General features: G+C 33.9%; 1 protein-coding gene across 5 annotated transcripts in view; it reads right to left on the bottom strand.

Moving 5' to 3' along the window:
- The window catches only part of LOC148947907 (uncharacterized), a 106,117-nt gene that overhangs the window by 75,000 nt on the left and 19,995 nt on the right, over window positions 1–11,122 (bottom strand). For 3 of the 5 annotated variants that reach the window (XM_089095548.1, XM_089095547.1, XM_089095549.1), the window contains exon 2: window positions 10,452–10,772. In XM_089095548.1, coding sequence (XP_088951674.1) covers window positions 10,452–10,713 — 262 coding nt within the window. In that variant the 5' untranslated portion in view covers window positions 10,714–10,772. Of the gene's footprint in view, window positions 1–6,231; window positions 6,358–10,451; window positions 10,773–11,122 lie in introns of those variants that run through there. The other 2 variants (XM_089095551.1, XM_089095550.1) reach the window with 2 other exon arrangements.

Genomic DNA, 11,122 nt, shown 5'->3' with positions numbered 1-11,122 from the left:
TCTTGAAATGGAATGCAAATAGTAGTTTTCATTGCATTTACGATATTTAAACTGTTGTTTTTGGGGGTTTAAGGGGGGAAAGGTATCTAGGTTACGTATTTAATATATGCTATGCTTTACCCCCCCTCCCTAATGTGCAAATATATAGCCCGAATTGGTTTATAAACTATTATATATTCAGCCTATTTTATTTCATTTCATTAGCATTAACCAAACTTGAAGTTTTAGAAAGGCCCATATAATGCACCAGTACCCTAAAATATTATATTTTCATCATAATTAGGTATATTTTATTAGGATTAACCTAACTTCACTTCTTGAGCTGCAGGGGGTATATCATATAAGTACCGTTGGAATTATTAACCCCTTCAAGAACAAAGAATTTATTTAAAATTTGATTTATTTAACAACAACTGAAAAGTTTGAAGAAAATCCACTTAATACAGTTCCATAATCTAATAACCCGAGTAACTAACTTGGTATAAACATTTGGAGTCCTAATTAAGATAATATGGCTATCTCCTTCGAATACCACAGAAACCCCCTGTCCCATCGCCTACATTTCCAACCCCTTGTCCGAAGGGGGTGGGAATGACTACGAGGTAATCCAAGAATGAGATGATTCCAAAGTCTGTCTAGATCAGTTCCTAAGCAAGGCAGGAATAAGACCAGAAGATTCATCCGTGACTGTTCAAGACTGGGTGTACAGGAGGAGGATGGTGTCTGCTCTCTGATACCGTTCAAGGATGGTGACGCTCGTGACAAGCTGGTAGGAGAATTAAGTCAAATATTTTCCGGCAAAGGTCTGAATCGAATTTAGTAAGCGTTTAAGGGCTTGAATCCCCCCCCCATTTTTGTTCGACTCATGAGAACGTAACATTTGTATATAAACAAATTTGTTATGCGTTTTTTTTTCAATTTTTTGTAACCCCCGCCCCAACCGAAAAAAATCCCTGAATACTTCCTTGATTTATACAATACATTTTGGGGATAAAAGAAAACCCTGATGGTAAAATAATAAATTAGAGCATATAGATATTCCTGATTTATACAATACATTTTGGGGATAAAAGAAAACCCTGATGGTAAAATAATAAATTAGAGCATATATATATATATATATATATATATATATATATATATATATATATATATATATATATATATATATATATATATATATATATATATATATATATATATATATATATATATATATATATATATATATATATATGTATATATATATATATATATATATATATATATATACATATTATATACTGATATTTAGTAATCAAAATGTTAATATTATTCGATTTATTAAAGTTATAAAAGTAAAAACATTTATATTTTTTCAGTAAAGTGCAAACTATGTTCATTTATGAACATAATGTTCAATTGTGTGCAAATTATTGTTTACTTTATTCATCCTTTCACAAGGAATATGATTCTAATGCCCGCATTCTATTAACTCCGAATACATCCGACATGAAAGGTGTTGTACACCCCTGGGGTTGTAAGGATTAATTTAAGAGGATAAGTTTAGATGTCTACATTCGCGACCCATGTTAATTAGTATTTTGCAGTCGATACTAGAGACACGGCGAAATCTTGTTATAAGATTTAAAGGAACTCCCCCAAGGCTGAGGCTGCCTGTGCTAGACCGAAGCTGTCCACTGACATCATAAATAGAAGAATACCAAAAACCAACAGTCAGTTTCATGGGTTTTGTTTTTCGCAAGTATTTACTTTTGATTTAAATTTTATTTTTCAAATTTACTATTTCTGCATTTAACATAGGGGAAGGTGCCCAGCCCCAATATTCATGATTTTTATATGTTCACAAAGATTACCAATAATTCTTGCATTAAAAGTGACAAATTTACTGAAAACTCACTAAAAAAATACCTGCATGCGTGTCTGATGTTATGTCATGATTCGTGTGACTTTTATAACTTGGTGTGTTATGATCACTGTATATATAGAATACAGTAGAATCATTCCCTATCTCAACCATTATACAAAGCCGGACCGAGATGCAAGTGCTCGAGTACCCCTAAATTTTAAAGAATCTAATTTTAAATAATTTACTCCAATACATATATAAAAATCGATAATTAGTAGTGCAATGTTATTATTAGATGTTTTTAGGAATTACAAATAGGTTTCAAAGTCTCCAGTTGGTTTCAATTTCAAGGATATTTTGATAAATTTTCTGCAAAAATACGTGTTCCAGGGTAATATACACTGGCCCGCTGATGGCAGACTAAATGGGAGGAGCTGTTTGTACTCGCCGATAATGTAGTAGCCAAAAATCACTAAGCTGTGATATTACCGTACATTATTTATATACAGTGGTTATGATTTAGAAAGTGTCTCAGTGACACGCAGGCTTATACACCTACACAGGTAGAGCTTCAGGCCAGGCTCCTCCAAAACTCACGACTTCCCAATTAATTTCATGTTTATCTAATTTACACCCCCACCCCCACTAACAAATTCCTGCATGTAATCTGTAAGTGCCTGGGAATTTATTATGCAATTGGCAGTTAATGGATCAGTTTGAAACAGTCGTAGTAGTCTAAACAAAACCTCAATAATGAAACCAAACAAAGATAATTTGAATAGGCATTTTTCTTCTATTCGAAAGGATACCTCGGCCAAGGCAGATTAGGCTACATAAATTAAATAGATTAAATATGAAATTAAATAGATGAAACAAGTCAAATATATTCCTATCAATCCTGTGCAAAGAAAGAAAAAAAAAAGTTCCTAAGAAGCCAACATCATCCGAAATGAGATTTTTGGCAGATACGTTAGTATGCAAAATGGGCGACGTTATCACGACAATTATAAGATGACAAATTAGGTAGTTACTTCAAGACCAAAATGGAATGAAGCACAGTGAAACCACAACAGAGTGCATTTGATTAATTGTACGATCAACTGGCTAATTAATTTCGATAATTAACTATTTCTTATTATTTAAAAGCATATCTCGGTCAAGACAGTAGCCATGAGAGTAGCAACAGCCCTGATACTTCTAATTTCCTAGCTCATACATTTGTCTGCCAAAATTTACGAGCTTAGTATTGAAATTAGGACCATGCCCCCCCTCCCCCCACCATCACCTGTTTAAGTCCACAACATGCATTGAGTACTGCATTTCTTTTTTCATCGAATTATTTTCATTAAAAATTGGGAGAATTTTTTGGACAAAATAACGGCTAAATATTAGACGCAACTATTAGCCACACAAAATAGCCACAAAACTGTTCTATTTCAAGCAACATTGAACAATTAAGCAATAAATGTGTTGGTAATTTGCTAAGAAAGCTGGGCGTTGAGTAAGCCTAATAAACACACTGAATATTAATATTCCTTAAATAAAATATAAATTACAATATAAACCAGAATACTGAAGTAAGATATCCTTACGCATAGTTGCGGTAGCTAAAACGTTATATTTTGGCTTTTTTTGGGCACAACAACAGGTAACTAAATAAAAAATGTTTTAGCTCAATTTAATAAGATGGAAGAAAAGTGAACTGGCATAGTTAACTGATATATATATATATATATATATATATATATATATATATATATATATATATATATATATATATATATATATATATATATATATATATATATATATATATATATATATGTGGTAACGAATTCCAAATCAATGAACTATCTTGTATTTCTTGATTACATTGTATTTCTTTTTGAAGTTCGAGAGTAAGTATGCAAGGAGAGTGAGAGGAGGGAGTCCGTCAAATCCAGACACTATGTTTAAATTATTTCTACTGTGTCCCCCATATTTCACAATATTTTTCGCGAAATTTTGTCGGCTTCTCGGGTTTGACGAACTTGAAAAACCCCAAGTCTCTATTTTGACATATATATATGCATATATATATATATATATATATATATATATATATATATATATATATATATATATATATATATATATCATTATATGGGCATTTCTAGAAAGTCAAGTTTGGTTAATATATAATGGATAGTTGGAGCTCCCTTACCTTACCTTTTTTTGTTTGACTGCACTTAATAAGCTAAAAAAACTCAATGGACTTAAAATGTAAACATAACTTTAGATGGGTAATTTTAAATTAGTGAATCAGCATAAAGTGTAGATTTCTTTGATACAGGGTTGATTAGATTTAGGATAATTTTAGCAGTAGATCCACCAATGGCATCAATTCACGAAAATCTAGGGAAGGAGGGGATGTCAAAATGTATTTGTATACTACGGGCAATTCTGTTGTTTTTTCAATTTTTGTGTGAAGATACAAAAAAGGCGATTTCAATAACGATACCAAAAAAGGGTAGCTTTCATAATATAGAGGGTACTCCCCCCCCCCAATAGACATAGCTTAGCAACTTCCAAGGATTTTTGTCCCCCACATGACCACTAGTCAGGTAGCTGATAAAACGACTGGTTGTCATCTTGTAAAACAAATTTAAGAAAATGTGCAACTGTACGTTTCCTGATTAGTGTAATGGTTCGGTAGCAATCATAAACAGCAATACTAAAAATAATTCATGAAAAAAGTCAGTGGTAAAGAAATGTGCCAAGAAATGGTTGGCAAGGATAAGACTGAGAATCGAGAATTATTCTCTATTTTCAGTGGGTCATTCTGTCAATATAGGCCTACCCAAGTGCATTGGACAACAAGGTTTAGCTTAAGAGAAAAAGAGAAATTACGGTATCTGTCCTATACTTGCGTGTTAAGAGTGTGCTTTAATTCCATTGGTGGCACTTATGCATTATGCGGGCCCACCGCTATATATTGTGCAAGGAACTACTAATGGATACCCGTCAAACGGGTATTTCCAATAGAGATATGGAATGCAAAGCGTGGTTTTCATTGCGTTTACAATATTTACACTGTTGTTTTCTGGGGTTTAGGGGGGGGGGGGATACCTAGGTTAGATTACGTATTTAATATATACTATGCCTTACCCCCCCCCCTTCTAATGTTCAAATATACAGCCCAAATTTGTTTCCAAACTGTTATATATTCATCCTATTTTATTTCATTAGCATTAATGCGTGACTTTGGGGAAAAAAGAGCATGGGAGGGGGCCTAGTTGCCCTCTATTTTTGGTCACTTAAAAAGGACACTAGAACCTTTAATTTCCGTTCGAATGAGCCCTCCCGCGATATTCTAGGACCACTGGGTCGATACGATCACCCGTGGAAAAAAACAAACAAATAAACACACATCCATGAAATTTCTTCTGGCAAAAATACAAAATTCCACATATTTGCAGATAGGAGCTTGAAACCTCTACAGTAGGGTTCTCTGATGCGCTGAATCTGATGGTGTGATTTTCATTAAGGTTCTAGAACTTTTAGGGGGCGTTTCCCCCTTTTTCGAAAATCAGGCAAATGTTCTCAGGCACGTAGCTTTTGATGAGTGGGACTAAACTTGATGAAACTTATATATTTGAGATCATCATACAAATCTGATTCTTTTGATGTATCTACTGATTTCAAAATTCCATTTTTTAGAGCTTCGGTTACTATTGAGGGTCACTCCTTACTTACACTTCGTTACCATGGACTGTTTGATTGTGTTATGAGAATGAAACTCTGAGGAATGGATCCAGGGCTGCAATGGCAACCGAGAATGTATTTTGAAGCACCTATCTCCACTTCTTCCCCCTACAAAGGGCATTGACCTTTTACAATCTTTGTATCAAAAGAAAAATCTTGAAATATAGATATACTATTCAAATGACACACAACGAAAGCGTTTAGGGCATCATACCTTTCCTCAATTCTGGTTTAGAATATTGTAGACCTGTAAATCTATCTCTTAATTGTAGGAAAGATTTAGCTTGAAAACAACCCCCCCCCATAACATATTTTGGGCCCTGGTTTAATTCCCAAAAGCTTCATACATCTAACTCAACTAGTTTCCAAGATAACAAGAAGGACCTCAACTAAACTTTACCATGTATACAAATTGAAATTATGGCACAAAATTTGTTTGCCAAATCTGACTGGTAGCCTAGGCTATGAAATGTCTTCTAGGCTTTACAAATAGGGATTGGGCAGAATTATTAGCTAAAAAACAAACTTCTGGAAAATAATTTGAACTGTAAATCCATTCCTGGAATTTTCAACCACCTAACTGAGCCACTTTCCAAGATAACAAAAAGTTTTACAACATATCAATAAGAGGTCTATACTTGTCTAAAATAGGCCTATTGACTGCATTATTATCATATAGTAGCCTATATTATAGAGCCCTTTTATTAACTTCTTTATGCAAAGCTTGAAGAAGAACTTCTCTCCATAGCCTGAACATGAGCAAGATTTTCAGAATTGTCTGCTTTCAAATTAAAATCCCTACCTGATACCTGTCTCAATCTCAAATCCCTAGTAACTTAACAGAAGCTCCTGAGAGGTTGAATAAAAAAAATACTAAAAACTATTTAAATAGAAAACAATGAAAGAACATTTGATTATATGCATTTGAATTGCATTATGTTACTTCCTGTAGTTTTTCCCTATTATAGTCCGTTATAGTGTTGTCTTAGATTATGGTTAGTTCAAAGAAGAATTTTTTCATTATTTTCAGCTTCATTATTTTACAAAATGTCGTTTGAGGCAAAAGGCTCTAAAAACCTTATCCAACAACCTTATGGATTATCTTAAAAATTCCGAATTGAAAAGTGACCAAATTCTATGGGCCTGTACTTTGCATTACTCAACATTTTATTGAAAAAAATGCAGGTTTTTGGCGTCGAAGTAAAAGGAGGAAATTGTGACTTTAAAAGCTAATTTATTTAAATAGGGAAGCCCTTCTACCAGAAACTTCTTTTAAAGGTAAAAATTAAGGTCCAAACTTCAGATATCGAGATGTTAAAGAGCGAAAAAAGGAGAATATTACAAACAATAATAATGCCCAGACATGACTGTAGCATTTTTTCACATTACACAAAATTATTCTGACATGTTTCATATTTTTGCTGAACTCCTATCAATAGTGGCCGGCGTTCATCCCCCCCCCCCAGAAAATGTCCCCCGCGGAAAATACCCCCAGCGAAAAATAACCACCCGTGGAGAAGAGGCTTTCCAAATTTGAGAATTTTATTTGAGTTTTTTTCCGTAGGGGGGAATGAATTTTGGTACTTGCGCATTATACGCCACTCACTCAAGTTTACTGTTGTGTAACACTGAGAACAAGCCGGTTTCTTTAGTTTCTTTTAGCTTAGCACGAGACAAGACAAAGACAAGTGGCAGAATAGATGGTAAATATATAATTTGGGCTACATATTTGCATATAAGGGAGGTGGGTGGGTAAAGTATTTGGACAGTTTGAAGTCAGAAAACAATTATTACCCCATAATATACAAAATAATTTTACCTAAGACCTCTGATTTTGATGACGTTCAATTTGACTCTTACATAATTCCTTCAAATGAGCTTTCTGCCGGTATATATCATGCAGACCCGCTATACTTTACCCCTCCAATGTGCAAATATATAGCCCAAATTTGTTTCTAAAGTAAGGAAGAAACTAACGAAGAAACCAGTTTGTTCTCGAGTTTTACACATTGTAAACTTCAGTGAGTGGCGTATAATACACAAGTACCGGATGGAGAGAGCCAGATTTAACGGTAATTATTTAAAAACGATAAAAAAAAAGATTTTTTCAACTGAAAGTAAGGAGGAAAAGATCTTAAGCCTAACCGGCCAGCCATGACAAAAAACCAACAACGACAAAAATCTCTAAAAAAACAAAAAACAAACGAGACTGTGGCCAGTGGAGAGAAAAGGAAAACAACAGAAACAAAACAACGCGGATATTTCGCCTGTATACAAACAAGGCGTCTTCAGCACGAAAGACACAAAAAAAAACAAGATAAAACTAAAAACCAATAAAACCACCACCAAAAAAAAACAACAAAAATGTACAATCTGCGCAAACAAATCCACGTAGGGAAAAGATGCTAAAATAGAGTTACTTCAGTGAGGACACCAGAGTAACCGACGGAAAAATACACGGAAAAATACTTCAACCGAGAATGTTTTGTTTGGGGTAGGGTTTCATGGATGGGATCAGGTTTCCCAGGATTATAGCTTTATTCTAAAATTCTATAGAAAAAAAAATTAGCGTAAAGAGCGGTGTCTTTAGGAGGAAATCCCTTTCATATAAGTAAGAATTTCTTTAATTTTACTTTCAGTTCAAAAACTTGTTTTTTTTTAATTTAATTACTTACAGATAGGATTTTTTAATGGAAAACATTCAAAAAACAAAAAGGTATAAATATTTTTTTCTATGAAAAAGACTATGTCAATAAAAAATGAACAGAAATTAATATAAAAAAAAAACATTTTCTACAAAACAAGTTTGTCAAAGAATAGTAAACAGCCTCGGTAAGCTAAAAATGAGTAGAAATAAATTCAAATAATTTTTCAAGCGTAAAACTACCACAAATCACTATCGATATAAAGAATTAAACCCAAAACGAACAGAAATTACAATAAAAAATCGATTCAAACTCGAAACAAGCAAAGATTAACATGAGTAGGGCTGACAAACCCCCTCCCTCCTCAAAACCAGAACATAATTAGCACTTTACTGACAACAAAATATATTTCTCTTAAGAAATGCATTTTTCCTCATAGTCTTAATACTCATTTATTTGTTAAAGTAAAAAAAGTAAAACATTTAAAGTTTTTTTTTGAGTAAAGTGCAAATTATGTTCTGGTCTTGAGGAGGTGTGGGCGTTGTCAGCCCTACTCATCTTAAGTGTTGCTTGTTTTGAGTATGAATTGGTTATTTATTGACTCCAGCTTTCATTACTAACGGATCTTATTTTATTTTTTGAATAAATTATAATTCAATTAACTAAAATTTTCCCAGCACCCCTTTGGAAAATTCTCATAAATTCTGATAAATCAATACATCGATCCGTTTTCTTCTGCTTCTGGAGCCTTAATTCCTATCTTGTTAGGAAATTGAGCATTTCTGACCTATTTATAACATATCTATAAATATTTACAGGGTTTCAAGTCACAGTCACAGTATAGGATTAATTATACAGAGGAATTTTTTTTATCAGCTTTCAATCTTTTATCTTTATTTTAAATATTTCCTACTACCCTTCTTTCTAATCAACTTTCTTTCAACCAATTTTTTTTTATCAATATTTCTTTCTATCAACATTTTTTTCTTTCGAGACCAACTTTCGTTAAGACTTTTCTTATTGATTTTTGCATAATAGTATTTTTTTTTTTAATTTAATCTCACTCAAAATTTTTTTCTTTCAATTTTTTTTTGTTTTGCGAAAACTTTTAATACAAATTTTCTAGAAAAGCAAATTTTACAATTAATATTCGAATAAAGAAGGAAGTCATCCTTAGTCTTAGGCAGGGCCGTTCGAAGGGGGAGGGGGCCCCGAAATACTTTAACGAAAGTTGATCTCGAAAGGAAAAATGTCGATAGAAATAAATCTTGATAAAAACTTGGTGGGAAGAAAGTTGATTAGAAAGAAGGGTAATAGGAAAGATTTAAAATAGAGATAATGGAGATATTTTGTTTATGCCCATGTTTTCCTTCTTCTGGTTTTCAATTAAACTTTTTTGGTCTGTTTTTTAATTTTATATACGTCTAATCTTAAGTTCATTTTAACAACATGCCTTTAATTGACAACGGCGCATTCCAGGATTTTTTTCAGGGGGGGGGATACATTTTTAGAAAACGCATCAAAATTTATTTATATCATTTTTGACACGCTTTCACGGTCGGGCATTTTTTTGGGGGGGGGAGGAAGGTTCAGACCCATACCTTCCCCCTGGATGCAGACTCGTTGATTGGTATAAGCTTTAGACACCCTAGGTCATAAAAACAACAGTCAGGTTATTTAGGCGAAATTCTGCAAATTGCTCTTAACGCCATAAATCGAGGAGTCACCAACTTTCTACGCCCCTGGTGTACATCTCGGAACACCACCTGTGCCGGACAGTTCCGGCACCCTCTGCACAGGGCGGTCACTTTTGGCATAATTTCACCACACTTGGCACGCATCATCTGGTGTACGTGATTTCGGAAAGTCGGGAGCCCTTCACTATCCATTCGTCGATTTGATCAATTACGAAAATAATTAATGAAAATGCAATATCAACATTGTAAAACCTTGTTCATCAGTAGTGGAACGTGGAAGATGTGTAATCAAGTATGTTCTGATATGGACGACAATTTGTTAATACCGTAACTGAAATCAGTCCAAGTTCTACAACTCCAATGACTCCAAGAAACAACATAAGGAAACAAGGACTGCGCAGGAGGGAGGGGTGGCTTGCCCCCCCCCCCCACAATTTTTTATTCTTGGTTCTCCGGAAATTAATTTTGCTCCGTACGTACCTGTAAGGAAGTGAATAAAAGGGTTTTAAAACTCACCATCCATAAGAATATTCCCACTTCCTTTCTTATTCAATTCCCTCTCTCCTTCTATATTACCTTTCTCTTTACTTGCTTCCACTTTATCATTTACACTTTCACCAATATTATCACTTTCTTCAATTTTATCCTCACTTTTATCATCCACATTCGCTCCTTCGATTGTATCACTTGAAGTTACTAAGGGAGTAAGTTGAACTGTAGCAGATAATCTAGGAGGGGATCCCACAGCTGAGACAGGGGGTGGATCCGACGAAGACATAAGGCTGAGCTTTCTAGAGAGAGAAACTGACGCTAAGACTGTATTTTCCTTCGACGGAACTGTAAAAGAAGAGAAAGAAGAATTTAATAAGCTTATTAAAACTAGTAACGAAAAAAGATGTGGAAAGAAAGAAAAGACATGAGCAAAAATTAAGGAAATAAGTAAATCAGAAGAATTGAACCAGTGAACCTGGACAAATAAATGTTCATAGAGAATACTTCTAAGAATGCACCACAGGGCCCCACCCCAATGACGGTTCTGGCCTCTCTTGCGCCTGAGCAAATCTTGATTAGCCCCCCCCCCCCCCCGCGTGTCTCCCATAAAGTTTCAGGCCAAATTTTAACAAAATTTTGATTCAAAATTATTTTTGATTTATTTGTTAATGAATCATTTATATTTTTACTTTTTA

The sequence above is a fragment of the Artemia sp. Qi Xiang Cuo genome, chromosome 10, assembly GCF_049724085.1.
Source record: "Artemia sp. Qi Xiang Cuo chromosome 10, ASM4972408v1, whole genome shotgun sequence".
NCBI lineage: Eukaryota > Metazoa > Arthropoda > Branchiopoda > Anostraca > Artemiidae > Artemia > Artemia sp. Qi Xiang Cuo.
This window is presented reverse-complemented; position numbering and strand designations above follow the sequence as displayed.